The sequence below is a fragment of the Lycorma delicatula genome, chromosome 10, assembly GCF_047948215.1.
Source record: "Lycorma delicatula isolate Av1 chromosome 10, ASM4794821v1, whole genome shotgun sequence".
In the NCBI taxonomy this organism is placed as follows: domain Eukaryota; kingdom Metazoa; phylum Arthropoda; class Insecta; order Hemiptera; family Fulgoridae; genus Lycorma; species Lycorma delicatula.
In genome coordinates this window covers 110,425,813-110,447,858 of record NC_134464.1, presented here as the reverse complement: position 1 = coordinate 110,447,858, position 22,046 = coordinate 110,425,813, and the positions used below count along the sequence as shown (strand labels likewise).

The window sequence follows — 22,046 nt, the reverse complement described above, 5'->3', positions numbered from 1 at the left end:
AACACCACCTGTAAATCCTCATATAGTAGCAAAAATTGATTGTTATAAATATTATGTGATAGGACAATGTAAATCATATCTCTAATTGTTGAATTCTGCAGTTAGTACTTCAGACAGTTATATCATGATCCTTCATTTGGATTAAAATTTATTTTTAGCGATAAAGATATTTTTATGATATAAAGTAAAAATAGTAAGAAATTAAGCTATGAGTTATCTGATATCCTGTGCTAGACAGATCCTAAGAGAATAGCTGACTGTGATAATTTTATTAATCAGGCAGAACTGTAATATTAGTTTTAATAGTAAAAGGAGCAATCCATCCTTCATTAGTGGTAATGATAGCAATGTAACACCATTACTATTTTTTTTCATATGTTCGCATCATAAAAAGTTTCTTGATATCCAATTTGGCAGTTGACAAACGATAACATAAACATTATAATCTCTATAATTTTTTAATCTAATTTAACTTAATCTTTACCTTTGAGGACAATGTTCAATGTTTATGGGAGAGTTATTTTCAATAAATATGGTGAGAGGAAATTAGTCAAACATTGAAAGGTTATACAACTGTAAGATACACTCCTAACTTTTCATAAAATAAACCTACCGCTGATTATAATTCAGTAAAATTATAACATGGATGTAATATTCTAATACATTAAATATAGTAAAAAAATAATAATAGTGTAACAAGACCGGTATAATGAACCTGAGTAACGGATTCCTGCCAATTAAGAAGAAAGTAGTTGAAAATATAATAATGGAAGAATCCAGAAAGAGGCCAAAAAAATCCTTTTACTAAAGGTAAAAGGATTACTATGAGAAGAATTACCAGACCAGGATAGGAATTTGTGGAAAAATGTAAGGACTCTGTTAATCATTCTCACGTTTCAACTTGGATCTAGTTCTACAGATAAAGAGGATAGCAGTATAAATATTCCAGGAAAGATGAGTTAAGTTTCGTTTTAGAACAATTTTATTTAGCATGACCCGTTGGTATATACACAATATAAAAATGTATAAATTATAATTCCTCTTACCAACCAATGTAATTAATTATTATGTTCTAGCACTTTCGGAAGTTATTTTTCTATCTTCAGGCACTTTAGGGCCAGACAGCGGAAGTTCTTCAGGGTGTACCATCCACCACTGGCTATAACAAAGTCATCGCACCACTGAAGGGTTGCTTCAGACAGCTCAACTTGGCGGCTTTCCACAGGTATGAACTACGGGGACGAGTCCAGAAGACCGAGACGCTGCAGGAATTCGCTTCCGTTATCGAACAGCAACGAGCTCCGACCGGCATACATTCAATAGGAGGCAGCACACACCTTCATCGACAGGCTACAGGACGCCGATATCAAGAATTGCCTTCTTATTGGGTCGGTAAGACTTCCGTGAAGGCGCCAGTTATTGGAACGACTACAAAGGGAGACTGAAGATTGCCTACTGTAGCTTCAAAGAACAAGGGTCAACCAGTCTGTTGGAACTGTGGCAAACAAGGCCCCTTAAGAGTAGATTGCAAGAAGAAGTCTACTATTTCTGCTTTTGTAATTACCAAATGATTTCACTGATAAACATAATTTTTGTTTCCTAACACGCGATACATGATTTTAATCTGTGTTTTGATGCTGAAAATGAATACGAACTCAGAATCTTCCTACTACCCACTATTTTTGAAAAAAATTAAAATTTTAATTAAAGGATGTTTTTCATTTTTCATGTATAGATAGCATATTAAGCTTCTATATTGTATTTTGTTAGCTCATTTTTTATTGTTTAACTTTGTTAACATAATTTGTAAGCTATAAATAAACAATACTAGACAAAGAATTAAATCATATCATAGTCACATATATGACATATCTAATACTGAAGAGCGAGCCTTCATGGGTAAGATTAATCATGTCTGTGCAGGTCAAAACATGTAGCTGAAATCACAGCTGTGTTTTTTGTATTAAGCACTGGATTTAAGAATGAATTGATTTTGTTCAGTCTTATTGTTGTCTTAAGTTTGTTAACAGTGCAGTGTCATAATGCCTAGAAATTGTGTAAATGATGTGAATGCCTTTTGTTATATATGTGGTAAGTTTACCATAAAATCGAATAGAAAAAACATTACAATTTTAATTAAAAAAGCATATCATTTGTACTTTCAGTGTAAAATTGGCGATCAGGACAAGATGTGGGCTCCTCATGTGTTATACACTAATTGCTTTGTATATTTAAGTGGATAGCTGAAAGGTACACGGAAGGCTTTGCCATTTGGTGTACCTAAGGTTTGGCGTGAACCAAAGGATCATGTAACCGATTGTTACTTTAGTTTAATAATGTGTCTGGAATTTCTAAAAAATCTAAACATACTGTAAAATATCCTTCAATGCAATCTGCAATCAGGCCTGTACTTCACAGTGAAATTATTCCAGTTCCTGAGCCACCTGTGAATATGTGTTTCGAAAGCAGCAATGAAGAATCAGGCAGTACTGAAGAAGACAACAATGATTTTGATTTTGAATTATCTGCCAATAAGCCACATCTTATATCACAAGGTAAATTAAATGACTTGGTTATGGATTTAAATTTTTCAAAAATTAAGCTGAACTATTATGATCAAAACTGCAAGGTTGGAATTTACTTCAAAAAAATACAAAAATTTCAGACTTTCGAAGCCAACAAAAAGAACTTTTTCAGTACTTTATTGATGAAAATAATTTGGTTTATTGCACCAACATTGATGAGCTTATGTTGTATTTTGGACAAGTTTATAAACCTAAGGACTGACTTCTTTTCATAGTATAGTTTAAAAGTGGTTCTACTACATAACGGTAACAAATATCCTTCGATATCAATTGCTTATGGTATTAATTTGAAAGACATATGATGTGATGAAAGACATTCTTGAAAAAATATATTATAAAAACATAGCTGGTACATATGTGATGATTTGAAAGTTATTGCTATTTTGTTAGACATGCAATTAGGCTATACTACGTACATGTGTTTTCTTTGCGAATAGGACATCCAAGCTATGGGATGTAATATGTCTTTGAAAATACATTTCCTCCACTCACATCTGGATTTTTTGCCAGACCACCTCAGACATAAGTGACGAACACTGTGAACATTTCCACCAAGACATTTCGGTGATGGAAAGCCACTATATAAAGGGAAATGGAATACTTACATGCTAGCTGATTACTGTTGGAAATTAATTTAGGATGGCTATTTATAAAAGAAAAGCATCAGTGAAATCATTCTAACACAGGTATGGCCATGCAAAGATTTTAACTATATTTTTCCTTAATTTTTTTTGAAGTGTAATTCACTTAAAACTAAGCGTGATAGAAAAATTGTATTTACAGATCTGTAATGTACGAAAAAAAGTAATTCAAGAAATGGTATCACATTTAGAGAAACATTAAAAAAATGTTGTTTTTTTTACTATCAGTGTTATTTCACTTTAGTTTTTTTTTTTTTTTAATAAAAGTGCTTTCTATGTGATAAAACTTGAATATAATTGATTTTTTTATGTACTACACAGGTAATGGTGTAAAAGATGGATTTAATACTATTCATTAAGTGATATGTTTGAAATATGATAAAAATATAGTTCTTTATTTAGATCATAGTATTATAAAACTGTTAATCAGACAAATACATACTAAGAGAATTTACTCACAGATGCTGTTATGAATAAATTATGTTCCATCCACTTATAAATTAAATAAAAGCTACAACGTACAGAGATTTACATAATTCATTACAGTAGGAAAAATGAGAAATATTATTTATATATAAAGAAACAATGCTAAAGTGAGTAGTACTGAGACAGTTTCATTTGCAAATTACAAACAAAAATTCAACAGATGCTGACTATAAAAAAAATTTGTGCAAATAGTATACCCTAAATGATATGAAAGAATTAAATAAATCTGTGTGTATACTCAAAAATAGTCTATGGTATTTAATTACTGTATACTGCAAAAACAATTGTGTCAATAGTAATTTACGTAAATTTAAATGTCAAAGCCTAAACGTGAACAGACCTATTTTTGTTATTTGCATCTTAGGTCCGAAGCTGTTTTAAATCTCATACACTGATTATTAAAAGTACTAATTTATGTAAAAAAATTTTGATGACTATAAAAAAAAACACATGCTTAGTGTTTATACGGCAAAAATATTTGGCACAGTTGTAAGGATTTTGTTCATATGCCTAATCCATCACTACAAAAAAGAAATTGAATGTCAACAATATTTAATTTGAATCAAATTTCAAATTGGATAAGATGTAAAATAATGTATACAAACTTTATATAATAAATAAACCAATGCGATGATTATTCCAACAGTAAAAACAGAGAGAACATATATCCATAATGGTGGAATTTTTATTTTCTGAGGCGGTGGTATTTGATAAATGGTAGTTTTAATTTCATAACTCAAAGAACTGTTCTTAATTTCACTATTGTAAGGTAGTTTTATGATATGCCCAACAGCTACTGAGCTAACTTCTATTTCAGAACTCAGCGGAAACTAAAATAAAAACATTGAAATTAATTAAAGGTTTAATTTTAATAAATAATAATTATTAAAAAAATGAAAATCTAAATTTATATATATATACATATATATAAAACTGTATAAATGTATATGTTGTAATTAGTCACTAATACACAAAAAAAACAAAAAACTCACTTGTACAAAATATTCACTTATTGATAATAAAGATTATTAATAATTGAGATGAAAATAACAATAAATCAAATAATGTTTGTTTGTTTTGTAATGTTTAATAGAAAATATTACAAATAAATCCAGAATTAATATACAACTAAATTAATTTAATTAATCAACAAACTGATATAATCATATGGATAGTATAAAATGTCTGTAGGCTAACAGTAATCATAATCATAATATATTTCACAGATTGTTATTAATATGCGTGATGAACATTTACAAACATAAAGAATGAAGGAAAAATATGTTCAGTCAGGAATTTTTGACTTTTCATTACTTTATTAAGTAAAATGTATATAAAAAAATATTAAATATAAAAATTATAGCAAAATAAATAGGCCTACATATTTTTATTTTATATTTATTATATGTGCATATAGAAAAATATATTGGAATCCTATCCTGCACCTATAAATTTAATCTATAAATAAAAAACAAACCTTTGTTAGTTGCCTAAATATTTTTGAAGGTACCTTTATCATCAGAGCTGTAAAAGAAAGTTTGAAACATAAAAACCAGGTTTATCCAGGCAGAGATCATTTCTTTAACATCACCTTAGAAGCTGCAAATTATATTGGTCTTAAAAAAAAATTAAAAATTCCAAATAGACACAAGGTACAACTTTTTAATTTTTATTATGAAATTGAAGAATCACTTGAACAATGACAATTAGAAGAATGCCTACCCACAAATATTTCATGTTAAAAGTTGCAGAGCCACCAGGCTGGTCTAGTGGTTAACTAGTTGCAAATTGGTTGTTTAACAGCTGATTTTTGAAATCAGAAGGTTATGAGTTTCAAATCCTAGAAAACGTTTGTTGCTTTTATACAGATTTTAATTCTAAACAGTGGATACAAGTATACTTTGATGGTTGGGGTTCAATTAACCACATGTCTCAGCAATGGTTGGCCTGAGTTTGTCCAATACTACACCTCATTTACATGTCATACATATCATTCTCATCTCATTGGGCCATGGAGGGGGGGGGGGTTGCTTATTCTTCACTAATTGAACAGATTGCAACATACATATCAGGAAAGAAAGAGGAAGGAGAAGTAATGGAATATTTTAATCAGCTTTATGAGTAATTATTCACATAAATTTTATTAAAATTGGTACTGTGGTTGAGTGATAAAAAACATAACTGACAAAAATAATGGGCTTGTGCACATCAGGATTTTTTAAAACAATAAGACATGTTGATGAAAATACTTGTATAAAAATAAGTTTAATTTTATAAATGTAAACTCCAGTAATTACTTTTTTCAAATATTAATTGTATGCTAATTTCAAGGTTCATTAGAACTTTATAATTGAAGAGAACTGTAGAAGGGGTGGCAGCAGGAGGCCTTGGCATGATTGAGATCTTTATTAATTTTGAAAATAATCTTTTTCAAAACTTTAAAAAGTTTTGAAAAAGAATGGTTGAAACAGTATATATATATATATATTTTTTTTTTTTTTTAAAGTCAGAAAATAGTTAGTTATCATTTATATAATCAGAAATCATTAGTTTCAATCTTAATCAAATGAAGGCTTGGGTTGGCAAGGGGTCTCTTAACATCAGTAAATATCTCAAATTTAATGTCTGAGGAATACAAATGTATATCAAAGGAGTAAAGTCTTGAAGATCAATTACAATGACTATATTTGGATGCAGCTGCTTCAAAATGGTCAAACAGTGATGAAGAAAAATAGTCTTAATTACTTTTCCCCATTTTGAATTATTAAATATTACTTAAATAATTTGTTTAAAAATACTTTACTATCTATTCAGTTCATACTATTATTGGAATTTTTCCTACCATGTACATATTAAACCTTTTGGATAATTTGTTTTTCTTGTGTATTATGACCCTATTAAACATTTATTTAAGTAAGAACCTTAAATCCATAGAACCCAAAAGCCACCTTATGAAGATCCTTCCATACTTTTGCATACGTATTAAGTATTAATAAATAAATTTTGTGTAAAGCTTATTCAGTATTCAGTCTTACTTCTCCTACATAAAATAGTAATTGAATTGTATACCATCAATTGTATTTCACTATTTTTGTTTTCAGTTCTCTATTAAATTCTAATTACAGTACAAAGCCTACTTTGAAAACATATAAATTTCTTTCTGCTCCTTTAATCCTTTATCAGATGACTCAACACTGATAACTTTGATAAACTCATATGATAAGAACTCTGATAAATGGTATAAGAAAAAGAATTAAAAAGACAAAAGTATTAATAAAAACCAAAAGTAATAAATATAAACCATCTTTAGATAATGACTAAAAATGCATGTTTATTTGCAAGTTGAATAAATATTTTTTAAAAATTATCATACAATCAAGAATCATTAAATGATGGCTTAAAAAAAAATATATTTTTTTATTTTATATTTTACATTATAAAACTAATTAGAATAAATTATTATTTACCATACCTTCAAAAGTAAACTTGATGAAGTAAAGAAATGTAAAGCGATTGTAGCTTTTTTATCATTATCTAAATTGCCCTTGCAAATGCAGGTAATAAACAGTATGAAACCTGCTAAGTAAGAGTTCAGGCAAGAAAAAAGGTATTGTTAGTGAAAAGATTGATGGAGGTTTGCCAAAAACCACTTTAATCGCTATACCACCAAATAAAATCCCCATTACTCCACCTTCACAGCAAACTAAAACATCCCTTTAAAGAGATCTATCAAAACATCAATGTCTTTATCCCAGGCTTCAAAATCTGCATCACCATCATGAGGTCTCTTCGACGATATGGTAGGGAATGATATTCCCGAAAAAGCCAAGCACTTTGTAAAAGTTATAAACACAAGAAAGAAAAATCGAATAATATTTGACAAATAATCTGTACACAGTGCTATTTACAACAGAAAATCAGAATCATCTATAAATAAATCTTATATATCTGTAATTTTATATATATATAGTTACTTCCATCTATGAACATTATTCAGTGGAATGTCTGGGGTCTTTCCCTGACTGAGGATGTTAGGGTATTGTACGTGCCCAAGAACCTTTAGTAATGTGCTTCTAGGAAACACATTTTCTACAAGAAAATGCAGTGACTCTCAAAGGCTATTTCTGCGAGAAACCACCTTGTTGATAGTAGAGAAAATGGCACAGGATTGCTATCTTCATGCAGGACGATAATTAAAATTATATATGTGCTCTTAGTATTAAAAAAAAAAAAAAGTGAAAGTGTAATGCATTAGGTATTTTATGTAACAATCATTCTGACAAAAGGATATTTGAATTTACTGAACATACTGACTAAAAGTAATATTCTGTTGTTACTGAAATTTATGACCCATTAGGCTTGTTTGGGCTGGTAGTATTCTTGTTTAAACATTGAATGCAACAATTATGGTAAATTAAATGTCATTGGGATGACAGCTTACCTGATAATTTATTGTTACAATGGAAAGATCTATACAGTCAATTAAGATTAGTCAGCAACACTTTCATTAATAGATCAAATAAAAAGTTTTATTAAATCTTTAAAAATTCTTGAATATGGTGATGCATCATTTAGAAGTTATGCGCGTTGTATAAATGTCAGAATTATTTATTCTAATGAAAAATTTCATCCAATCTACTCTGTTCAAAGACTACAGTTACATTACATAAACAGTTCTCTCTACAAAAACTCGAGTTTGTATTTGTTTACTACTAGTACATTTGACTAATCAAGTGATTACACCTTTAAATATCTACGAAATTACTTTGTATTCCAACTCCATGATTGCACTTCATTGTATTCATTATGAATCATCAAGGTAGAAGGTATTTGTTACTGATAGGATTTAAAAAATTCTACAGTTTAACTTTACGGCCAGATGGCACCATATCAATTCTCATCTAACAATCCTGCTGATATCCTACCTTGAGGTTGTTTCTCTGAATTTAATTTACGGTGGCATGGTCCTTTTTGGTTCTTACAAGATTCAATATACTGGGCAAATAATAATTTTTTATCTGATGACTTTACTCCGGTGAAGGCACCTGAGTATGATACAGAAGAATGTAAAGGAATTCAATTCTTGTTTGGTCCTACATTACTCAATTACTAAAGATCTTTTGTCATTATCTAGATTAATTCGAACCTTTAGTTTTTGTTTCAGGATCCTAAATCAGATTACTCTGAAAGAATCATTGATTGATTATCCACTAAGGAATTAAATAATACTCTTAATATTCTCATATGATTATCACAATTAAAGTACTCTATTTCAGAAATCAGTGGCATTCAATCTGGGCAACAGATTTCAAAACAAAGTAAATTATTCTCTCTTGATCCATTTATAGATTCATCAGGCATACTTCTTGTAGGGGATCACCTTTAGAATTTCAAGCTATCATATAACAATAAAAATTGATTTATCTTACATCCTAACTCACACTAATATTAAATATTAATATTTAATATTTCACACACATTTAATATTCACTAACTCACATTAATATTTAAATATTTCATGAAATGAAAATCAAAAGTGAATATCTGCATCTTTTACATTGTGGCATTCAATTAGTTCACAATTCTTTATATGGCTGATTCTGGAATATCATTGATATGATCATGTACTAAAATTCATTATTAAAAAATATATAAAATGCTTTCGTTTCAGTGCTAAAAGATTAAATCAACAACTTGGACAATTAACATCTGTTTGAGTTACTCCGTCTAAACCGTTCTCTTGTTTCGTTGTCAATTACAGTGTCCATTAATGACTCAGCATTGTAGGCAGATAAAAGACCATATCGAAGACTTATGTATGCTTATTCATATGTCTTTCAAGTAAGGCTATACATTTGGAATTAATATCCAACTTAACATCAGAAGTATCCATTGCCGCATTGAAGCGCTTCATTTCTCATGGAGGTATACCAAATCAAAAATCTTCCGATAATGGAACAAACTTTAAGGCTACAAACAAAATCCATTCATTGTTTATAATATTTAAATCAAAGGACTTTCAATACAATGTTTAGTCCTTTGCCACATCGCAAGGTATAAATTGGACATTCATCCCTGCTTCACCCTCGCATTTCAGTGCATTGTCAGAAAGTGGCATAAAAAGTGTTAAGTTTCATCTTTATCATGAAATAGGACAATCTATTCTTAATTTTTAAGAATTATACACTGTACTTACGTAAATCGAAGCTTGTTTAAATTCATGCCCATTATATGTTGTATCTTTTGATTCAAGAGATCCACAAGCACTAACATCTGAAAATTTTCTTATTTGATCTCCTCTTACCTCAATTCCTGAACCTGATTTCATTGAAATTTCTATAAATCGTTTAGGCCATAGACAACTAATGTAAAAATATATCCAATCCATTTGGAATAAATGGTCTAAGGATTATTTAAACTAATTACAATGTAACAAATGACAAAACTCCTAAGAGGAACACTTGTGAAGGAAAAAGTACTTATATCAGATGAAAATACTCCTCCTTTACAGGAAAAACATGGCTTAACAGTAAAAACATTTTTAGGATCAGATGATTTAGTATGTTTTGCAAATGTCAAAACGTATTCTGAAATACTTTGTAGATCAATACACAAACTATGCTTATCGCCAGTCTTAAAGAATTGAACAAGTACTTACAATCAAGGTATCTGTCTAAACAAGGAAACTATTTATTTAAGGTATTTATTTCTTAAAAATATTTACTTAATCAGGTGTCTTAATTACTTTATTTAATTTACTTTTTACTTAATTATGCGTCTATTTATTTAAGGAATCTACTTGTTCAAGGTACTTTATTGTAAGATCTATTTTACGTACTTATTCAGTTCAAATCTATTGATTTATTTACTCATAGAACTTATACAAGTTTCTATTTGTTTAATTAATTTATATGTTTATAAAACTTATTCAATTCAAGATTTATTTATATGTTATTGTTTCTTATCTAATTATGTCAATAAACGTTTAAATAAAAATTGCCCAATATTTTGACGGGCAGTAAAGTCAAACATGAAATCAAGTAATCATGTAAATATTTCTTCTATATTTTGTAGAGCCCTTAACTTAAACACATTGTTATTTTCTTTTTAACACATTATTAATGGATTTTGTTTTTTTTTTTATTCTCTAAAGATTCACCAGAGACAACATGTGTTGGTTGTATTAGCAACTTAAAAGTTAATATATGTGTAAATATAAACGATGTATCAAATCTTTTGTTATGAAAAAGTTATACGGTGTGCGGATTCTAAAGTTATTAATTAAAATGTATTCAATGTGAATACATAACAGCCAGGTAACAAACATAATGTATGTTACATCCCAGTTATGCACACAGGCATTTGAGGTTTCTTCATTTTACAACCCAGTGTGCATTATATTTTAGTTGCCCATTGAGTATATAAATATTTGTCTGTTTTATTTTTAATTTGTAAGCAAGTTTCTTTCTCGGGTTCAGTTAACATTACTTACATTGATTTTCTCAGAATAAAAATTCTCTAAAAACTTTTGTTTGCAAAATTTTATTTGTTTATTGGCAATTTAACAAAGTTATTGGACATCAAACCTAAACAACTGCGGGTTAAATTTTGTTACATACCCTGCAGACATTATCACTATGTCCAGATCACATCTCAGTTTTGTAAGTCACCACTAGATGGTATTAATCGTATAGTAAAGATTCACGATTCGTTAGTCAACAGTATGTCATTGCTTTTTGTTACTGTAATTCAAGCTTAGTTGCGATTCATTATTTTACCCAATAAAATTAACTTAACTGTATTCTACTCCGTTAATCCACTACCAGTTTAAATATCACCGTTTAATTAATACCATTTTGTATTTATTTTAAATATCACTCATATAGTCAAAATGGAATGAATCCATTTTGACTAGTTTCGGGGTGACATGTAGGTATATATGATATGTATGTATGTATCTCACATAACTCAAAAACGATTAGCCGTAGGGTGTTGAGATTTTGAATTTAGGACTGTTATAACATCTAGTTGTGTACCTCTCTTTTTGATTGCAATCGACCAAAAGTATCTAAAAAAGCCCAAAATCCAATTTTTTGGATTTTGGACTTTTCTTAATTGCAGTAATAAGCCCTCATCGAGAAATTTTCAATGATATATCACAAGTGGTACTTATTTTCATCGGTTCCAGAGTTATGGTCAAATGAAATTTTAAATAATAAAATATTTGGATCTTAAAAGGGGAAGGCACATAGGTCCGAATCAGAATCCTTCTTCTTTTTTTAACTTTTTCTTTTGCCGGCTTTTTTTTAATAAATTATTTATTTATTTTTACAGTAACAACAGGATTACGCTCCCTTAAAGATACCGATAGATGATATTGAATTTTGTAGCGTGTGAAAAATGCCATGCCTTACAGGGATTCGAACCGGGACCTCCGGATGAAAGGTCGAGATGTTACTACTCCGCAAAGAAGATAGATGAAGTTATTCTACTTGGCTTTTTCTCTGCTAATCTTTAACTTCAACATATTTCTTATAACTTAATGCCTCAGTTATCTCTTATTCAAACTTCTGTTTTCCTTTTTCGTATTTTATCTCTGTTATCAGAAACTATATTATCTATTACTCTATTATCAGATTGTGTTAGTAGATACCCGGCTACTTAAAGTAGCCGGGTATCTACTAATACAAAGCTATCAAATATTTCGTCTTCACAAAATCCTGTCGTAAATTTCGTATCTCACATATTCATTTTCTAAATCAGATTTTATGAAACATCTGATTAATCGTTTTTGTTTTCATTTTGTAAACTTACATTTATTTAAAGAGTACTAAAGGAACTTTTACTCTATTCTAGTATTTCAGGTAAGGTTGTTGAATTAATAATTGTATAAATATTTGATATTAATAAAAACTAATATTTTAGCAATTGTGAAACTGTCCACATTATTAAAGAACTGGAGGATCGTATCTCACCTTCAAATGAAATAAGTTTAAATGAGGTGCAGCAAAAAAATTTTTATATGTAATTTAATAGGCGTACAAGAAAGTCATGTGATATCCACCTCAGATTTTTTTAAATGTATAATAACGCTGTGAAGCAGCAAGGGGGCAAGAATGTGTTATCATCAAACGCGGTTTTGCTGTTGCATAGAATGCAGTAATATATATTTAAATTAGTAGCAAGATTACGTGAAATTTTATTGCATAGTTTCATTCTTTGTTAAATGTCAAATTGATGACTTTTTCTACTGTATCCTACTTCATGTTTCGAAAGCGTATACGTTTACCGGAAAAAAAATGAAGTTATACATATTTATGTAAAATCTAATAATTTATGTATAAAAAAAAATTGACTGGGTAACAAATATATACGAGTAAAGAAAACATTAAGATACCTTTACTGTTTTGTTCAAATTCAATTAGATTTTATTGAAAATACATTGAAACTTTGTTCCTTTATAACAGTGAATAATTTTGCGTAAACAGAATAAAATATAACCAATCACGACAAACGATTCTAATTCTTACAAACTGAAATCAATACACGTTCCTCAACAAGTGACGGTAATTTGCTTATTAAACACACGAGTATTCCGTAACACGTTCATTCGAGCTAATTACAGATTTCATCAGCCGATCTGCGTGACGGAATGATAGCGTCTCAACCTATCAACCGGAGTCCTGGGTTCAAATCCCTATCGGGCATGGGATTTTTCATACGCTACAATTTTCTATTCTCAAAGGGCAAAATGATCAAAGCATTTGACGATCGTCATCTCATAAAAAACTAAAAATAAATAAATAAAATAATAATATTAATGTGAGAAAGAGATAGTTTTTACTTTTACTGATTCTTTTTAACATCTTTTAGGATTTTAAGATCAGAATTATAAAAAAAGGTTTTTTTATGAAATTATTTTCTTTTAATTTCGATTTTTTTTTTAAGATAAAGATTTTTATTCGTATTTAAAAACAAATTCTTTATAAAATAATAGGAATAATTCCTTTGTGTAACCACAATCACATATTAGTTATACAAATGACCGCTAGATAGAAGTGATAGCACTACTTTGGTATTATTGTTTACATTTTGATTTGATTCTACTTATTAAAAAAAGTAAAAATGCTTTCAAAAAAATAACAGAATTAATACAAAATTATGAAAATATTAATTATGATGTTAGATAATGTGGAATTTCAAATGAAAGCGAAAAAGGAATCCGAAATCTGCATTGAAAAAACATGAAAATTTGGCAGAAAATAAATAGATAAAGTTAACGTTGCTTAATTTTACAGTAATGAAAAGATTTTTGATACCAGGGCTTATTTTGAATTTGAATTTACATAAAAAAATTAAGTTTAAAGTGTTTGGATATGTAAATAAACCCGTATTAATGTAATAGAAAAAGAGATGATGTTACTGTAATTAAAATAAAAAAATACATTTTTTTTATACAATATTCTATTTAATGTCGCAGGTGATATAATGATACAAAATATTTATAAATTTTAACATTAAGCAAATTAATACAAAAATATTTAAAATATATAAAAATAATTAATTACTTTTTTAATACTTTTATTTACAGTAGCATCAACAATTAAAGTCATTAGCGAGTTACCACTGTAATGTAACTGTACCGGTAAAGTCTTCAACAAACTCAGATCGACTACTCCTGAGACGTGTGGTTAATTGAAACCCGACTACCAAAGAACACCGGTAACTACGATCTAGTATTCAAATCCGAATAAAAGTAACTACCTTTATTGGGATTTGAACCTGAGAACTTCAACTTTGAAATCAGCTGATTTACGTCGACGAGTTTACCACTAGACTAACCCGGTGGGTAAGATTACTCGCTTCTTACTTGCTCTTAAAAATAAAAAAAGGATGGTTAAAATAATCGTTCTGTCTATTTTACGAATCGGGCCGGTAAGAATTATGTAACAAATTTTTATTATTATCTTTTGCTTATTATATGGAACGCTTAAACATTGTTTATTATCAGTTATTGTATATTCATTGTCTGTTAAATATATTTACCATGTATTCTTTTTTAAAGAGAATTCTAAATTAATAACAGATTTTGATAAGAGAAATGTTAGTGTCTTACCTTTTTTGATATCTTTATCGTTTTGTTAAAAACAGTTTTATTTATACTACAGAAATTTTTGTCTTTTGAGCTGGAGAAATGATATCTGCGAGACTCTTACCGTACCGTTTACAATTTCATTGTAATTTTTTTAATTTATATATATATATATATATATATATATATATATATATAGCCTATGACACTCCCGATAACGTAAGGATTCCAACGCGGGATCATACATCTAAATCGGTTCAGCCGTTGAGCTTCTACGGTGGAACAAATATATATTCATACACCCTAAATACGTTGCAATCCTTTCTGGGTAGTCTTGTAAAAAGGTTTTTATTAAATAAAAAAAACAAAGAAAATCGGTAAAAGAATAAAAATAAACCTGTCTGTTAGATTCTATAAACGTAAGAATTTTAACGAACTGCCTGTCACTTTCAAAAAAATATATATAACAGGATTCATATAGACACTTACTTATTAATTAAGATTTCTAACTTATCTATGTATTTATAAATGCATTAATTTTAATAAAAATAAAAAGAATCACTTTAAAAAATAATAAGTATCCATTCTTATCAAAGAATTGTTTTTATGTTGTCCAGAACAATACTTCAGCGTAAAGAAAGAAGCTTTATTATGCTTTTATTGATATCTCGGTAATTTATTGTTTTTTTTTTTTTAAATTAAAAGATTTTTTTGCAGATCTAGAAATTTTATTATGTTGATATGTTTTTAAATGATGCCGATAAAACAAACTGATTTTTATAATTTATTCTAACGCGTATTATGTGTAGAAATAACTTATATTAATGTTTTATAACTTTTTTTCACTCTTTTTTATTATTTAATATCTTCACATATTTTATTTTAAATAAATAATTTATTAATAATAATCGATCGTGAATTAATCCTTCATTATGAAAGAACAATATAGATTCAGGATGAAGAAGGGGAAAAGAGATTCAATTGAACTAAACACTATGGCACGGACTATATTAAAGACGATAAAGAAATTCATTCTTGTTTTATAGAGAAGAAAAAAATATTTGCCCGAGTCAAATGAGATAAATTATAGGGGTTATTTCATAATAATGTTCTTTCATGTTCTTCTTAGAATTGGTACTCGACTGCCGACAATGGAGTGTAATGTATTTAGGGTGTATGTATGTAGTTTGTTCCACCGTTGTAGCTCAATGGCTGAACCGATTTAGATGTATGATCCCGCGTTGGAAACCATACGTTACCGGGAATGTCATAGGCTATAAAAAAACTATATATGTTTAAATACGTTTAAAAAATAAAATAAAAATTATACTATACACTAATACTGTATACGAAATTGTCACCCGTACGCTTTATAAATTATCCTATATCAAAGAGCAAGGTTTGCCAGCATTGCTTGTTTTCGGCAGTAATGTTTTTGAATTTTTAATATTTATTGATTAAATAATATACCAGTCAATTTTTCTGGTTTAATATATATATATATATTTTTAATCGATGAATTAATTCATGACAGAAGCTTTGAAAAGTTTGAACGTGGAAATATGGAAACAGAATTTTGTAGAGTATGAAGTATGCCGCGCCTTACCGGTATTCAAATCTGGGACCTCCGGATGAAAGACCGAGGCGCTATCATTCCGCCATATCAACAAAGCTGCTTTAATCCAAATATAAAATGGTTAATTTTTCGAACTCAATCTTTCGTCTAATACTTCAGACTTCTCAAAAACTACTAAAAATACAGTTTTGTAACCAACATTTTTCAATATTTCAGGTCAGCTTCGTACAAAACAACTAAATTTAAACTTCAATTTAGGGACCAAGAATTATAGTTTGGTTAATTTTAATTAAACCGGGTAAAACCAGGGCGAAAATATTTGCTAGACGACACTCGCTAACGAATCGTTTCAAAATCTATATTTATATGACCTTTCTTTATTTTAACCGATAGAACACGACCTGAAAATTAGTTATACACTTCGTTAATCACGGGGCTAGTCTAGCGGTTAACTCGTCATCGCAAATCAGCCGATTTGGAAGTCGAGAGTTCTAACGTTCAAATCCTAGTAAAGAGAAGTACTTTTATACGGATTTGAATGCTAGATCGTGGATACCGGTGTTCTTTGGCGGTTGGGTTTCGATTAACCACACATCTCAAGAACGGTCGATCTGAGATTTTACAAGAATACACTTCATATACATATCATCCTCTGAAATAATACCTTACGGTGGTTCCGGAGGCTAAGTAGAAAAACGAAACGCGAATGATTTTTACAGTATCATACATACCAGGAAAAACCCGTTAATTTTTAAATTAAGATAATATTTTTCTCATAAAATATGCATGAAATTATGTAATTTACGATTAATTTTCAAACGAATGATTTTAAATTTATAAATAGAAGGAATGTAAACAAGAAGAAACGATTTAAATTACAAGAAAATTCGAGATTGAATTTTCTAGATTTATAAAAGAAAGAAGAAAAACACAACTAAATTGAATGAACACAATACAATATAGTCGATTTCTTTTCTACATTGTTGGAATCGAAGTGAAAATTTCAGGGATATTGTTAAAATAAAAAGAAATAAAGGACAAAAGAAAGAAGTTTAAAAACGAAAAAGCGAGGGTGATACAAGCGGGGTATTAAAAAGATTATAGTTAATCTAGTAAAAAAGAATAGTAAAGAATGATGAAGACTAAGATCGTGCCGTGGGGTGTAATAGGATTTATCTTAGGGTAAGAAAATCAAAAACGATTCGTCCCGAGATATATAACAATACGAACCCGTTAGTTTAAAAAATAAAAGAAATAAATACGCAGTAATTGGAAAGTTAAAAAATGATTTAAATTCGGTTATTTTAAAGAAAATTTTTACTTAAAATAACATTTATACTTAACAAGCCCGAATTAAAATAATATTAAATTAAAATAACCGGGTATCATCACTTCCGAAATTCTTTCTTTCTATCTATTTTTTTTCTTATTTTTGAAATTTCTATAACGTTTACGTTACAATCTGTTCAACTAGTAAACAATAAGCAACCCCACGCCCCGATGAGACGAGGATGATATATATGACATGTAAATGAGGTATTGTTTTGTACAGACTTTGGCCGACCATTCCTGAGACGTGTGATTAATCTAACCCCCAACCACCAAAGTACACCGGTATCCACCGTCTAGTTCTCAAATCCGTATAAAAGCGACTAACGTTTACAAAAATTTGAGCTTCAGAATACGAATTTCAATCCTAACAAAGGTTCAAACGCTAAGTCAAAGTTTCTGAAGTTCAAATCCTAGTAAAAGTTAGTCGCTTTTATTATGGATTTGAATACTAGACAGTGAATACCGTATAGTAATTCAGAGATAATTTGATGTCATCGGTGATGTCTCGGATTTATTGGTGTACGTTGATGGTTAGTGTTCAATTAACCACAAGTCTCAGTAATGATTTGTACAAGACTACACGTCATATATATATATATAATCTCATATCATTGAATCGTGGGTGGGTTGTTTACTGTACACTAACTGAAGAGATTACATAACGTATACATTAGGAAAATAAATAAATATTTTTGAGATTTAAGTCCTGTGAATACAGATATTGTTGTATTAAAAAAAAATATGGTAGAAATGATATACTGAGCCAAACATGCAATAAAAAAATTTGCTGACTTCCCTGTACGTCTATTAAATTAAAATTTAAAATCATTTATTTAAATATTATCTATTAAATACACATTTTTTGCTGCACTCATTAAAACTTATTTAATTTGACAGTGAGATACTAGCTTTCCATTTCTTTAATAAAGTGGACAGTTATACGATTGCTGATATATTAGTTTTTATTAACATCAAATATTTATATAATTATTAATTCAGTAATTTTACATGAAATATTAGGATAGAGCGAAAGTACCTTTATTGCTCTTACTACTACATCAGTATTATTCGTTTCTTCATGAGTTGCTGATTAACAAAGGTTTCAGATTTCTGATGCGGCGTATAATTAAAAGTTAATAATAATTAAACTATTCCGTTTAGTGAACTCTTGTATACCGGTTACAAATGTTAATTTCTACTTAACCGTGTAAAATATTCAGTTTTAATTATCGGATTATTTGGTGAATAATCAAAAATGAAAAAGAAACAATCATACAGGAAAAAGAAAGATAATATACAAAAATACATCTAAAAAAAAACGACAAGAAGATGAATATTAAGAGGAAGAAAATGTGAAGAACAAGGGAAGAATAAAAAAATTAAGAGAAGATGATAAATATAAAGAGAAGAAAATGTTAAAACCGACGAAAGAATAAAAAGATAAGATGATAAATATAAAGAGGAAGAAAACGTTAAGATCAAGGAAAGAATAAAAAGAGTAAGAGAGAATGATGAATACAGAGAGAGAAAAATAGAGAACGTATACGCAAATTAAGATCAGAAAAATTATATCGATCCAAAGAGCGATTAAATGATTGGCGACAAAGAAAAAAAATGAAAATATTAAACAGAAATTCCAGAATAATTAAATAAAATTAAACAGAAATTAAACTAGAAAATCCAAAAATAATACGCCTCTAAATTATAATTTTCAATTAATATTAAATAATCAGATGTTTAACTAAATCTATTACATATACACATATATAATAATGTCTATTAATTTTTATATACGCATTTTTAAAAGTCCATAAAGTGTTATTTCACTAATAACCTCCGATATTTTTCATATTTTCTTTTTATTGCTATTATTTATTGTACATTTTTTTTTAGAATCACAGGTTAATAATTATTAATAAATCAACATATTTAAATTAAAAAAAAAAAGTTAAAAAATATGACATGAAGTCGGATTTGAACCGATGTTCCTTCCACTTGTAAGATCCAAATATTTCATTAATTAAATTTTTATTTGGTTTAACTGTGGAACCGATGAAAATAAGTATCGCTTATGATATATCACTGAAAAGTTTTTATTAAACTTGATTAACTGCGATCAAGAAAAAGTCCAAAATTCAGATTTTGTTTTAAATTTTGGGCTTTTTCGGACACTTTTGGTTCAGTCGATTGCAATCAAAAGGGAAGGTGAACAACTAGATGTTATAACAGTCCTAAATCCAAAATTTCAACATACTACGGCTAATCGTTTTTGAGTTATGCGAGATACATACTTACGTACGTACGATCACGCCGAAACTAGTCAAAATGGATTCACGGATGGTCAAAATTGATATTTCCGTTGAAATCTGAAAATCTAAATTTTTCGCGATCACAATACTTCCTTTAATTCGTACAAGAAATTAAAAAAGCAAAATATCATGTAAAAATTCATTGAAAAACAGCTGTTGAAAAAATCATCTTTGAGAAAGAACAAAATTTGTAATACGTAAAAATATATTACCGTAAAAGCAACAAATGCAGAAGGATAGAATTAAATGCAAGAATTATAAATAAAAATTATCACAATTTTGTGCGATCGTACAGCACACAATTTAATGCTCAGGGAGCTGAAGCCTTCCTAATTAAAAAAAATAAAAGAAAAAATGTATCGATCGGATAAATTGGAGTTTTTCAAAAATTAAAAATTAGTAATTAAAAAAAAAATCTTATACAAACATAATCTTCCGATTTTTTTATCGATAGATTTTTATAAATCTTCTGTTATATATGTTATAACAGCCGAAACAAAGGAAAATATAAAAAAAATAGATTCCAAAAATATTATCGACATAATCTATAAAAAGGGCACGGATAGAATGAGGTCTATTTTAATAAAACAAGATTAATCGTAATAAATATTATTTTCCATAAATTCGTTCGTTGTTAATGTTAAACTACAGGTTGTCGGTTACAGTGACATAATATAAGGTGACGTTTTCTAAATTAACCGCAGGGGAGTAAAAAGAGGGATGAGATAGCAAGAATGAAATGAGAATGAAGAAGGCTGAAAGGGGACAACAGATAATGATGAAGAGAGACAGAGGGAGAGAGTGTGAGAGAGGGAGCGAGAGAGAGAGAGTTCGAGAGAGAGAAAGTGAGGGAGGGAGAGAGAGAGAGAGAGAGAGAGATATAGAGAGAGAATGTTGAGAAGGTTTATTCTATAATTAAACAGATTCATATTGTATTTGTAAAATAATAATTTCATAAATGTTCGTAATTAAACACTTTAAACAGTAAGGTTTTTTTTTAAATTGATGACAAAGCTGTTAAATTTGGAAAAAAAACTTAAAAATGTAATAAAAGTTCAAAAACTACATCTATTTTTCAAATGTTTTAAACAAGCTGAATTTCTCACCTTTTTTGACTGTATAAAATTATTTTTTCAAAATTTTTGGTAAACTATTCTTGTATGAGTTATAAAATCAAATAAATCTGGTAGCCAGCCTCCTTGGCGTGAGTAATAGCGTCTCGGCCTTTCATCCGGAGGTCCCGGGTTCGGATCCCGGTCAGACATGGTTTTTTACACGCGCTAAAAATCATTCATCTCATCCTCTGAAGCGATACCTAACGTTGGTCCCGGAGGTAAAAAAAAAAAAAAATGGATTTGGTAACTTCCAGTTGGAGATATAATAATTTGCCTACGATTTTTATCAAGGTTTTGCTAATCCTACAGAAATCTTTAGGAACAATTCATTCATAGTGTTCTGCCATTAGGACAGGTCTTGTTACGGCTGCTGCTATCCTTTGTTAAACGCTTTGTTTCCGCATATTTTCCTTTTCCCATAATCCCATCCGTTCATTTGAAATCATTTCCCTCCTTTTCTTTGCTTTCATTCACCAAGCCTTCTATCGCATCCGCTAATAAACATCTCGTACAATATCCTAGCCGGTTCCTTTTCCTATATCGAATAACATTTAGTATTTTCCTGTTCTCCCCGATTCTCTTTAACACTTCTTCATTTGTTATACGGTTTTGCTATCTGACACTTATCATTCTACGCCATACCCGTCGTTAAATTACGTCATTAATCTTTTCCTTAACGTCAAGTTTGACTATTTACAAGGCAGTCTTTCCTTCTTATTAAATGTCTGCTTATTTCTTGATATTCTTGTTGTAATTTCTACTGTGGATGTCAGGTCGTTAGGAACGGTAAATGAAGCAGTTACACCTTTCGTTTGACCAAAGGTCGGCCATTTATTATTTTAAATTCTTAAACGGTCCACGGCACGAACGATCCGACCGTTGGAAAATCCGACGAACGACTCTAAAGAAA

General features: G+C 29.1%; 1 protein-coding gene across 6 annotated transcripts in view; it reads right to left on the bottom strand.

Moving 5' to 3' along the window:
* Positions 1-22,046, bottom strand: part of LOC142331320 (uncharacterized) — a 101,820-nt gene that overhangs the window by 16,859 nt on the left and 62,915 nt on the right. For 4 of the 6 annotated variants that reach the window (XM_075377146.1, XM_075377142.1, XM_075377145.1 and 1 more), the window contains exon 4: positions 4,318-4,542. The exons of the other annotated variants lie outside the window; for them this stretch is intronic. In XM_075377146.1, the coding sequence (XP_075233261.1) occupies positions 4,318-4,542 (225 nt within the window). The remainder of the gene's footprint in view (positions 1-4,317; positions 4,543-22,046) is intronic. 6 annotated transcript variants of the gene reach the window in all.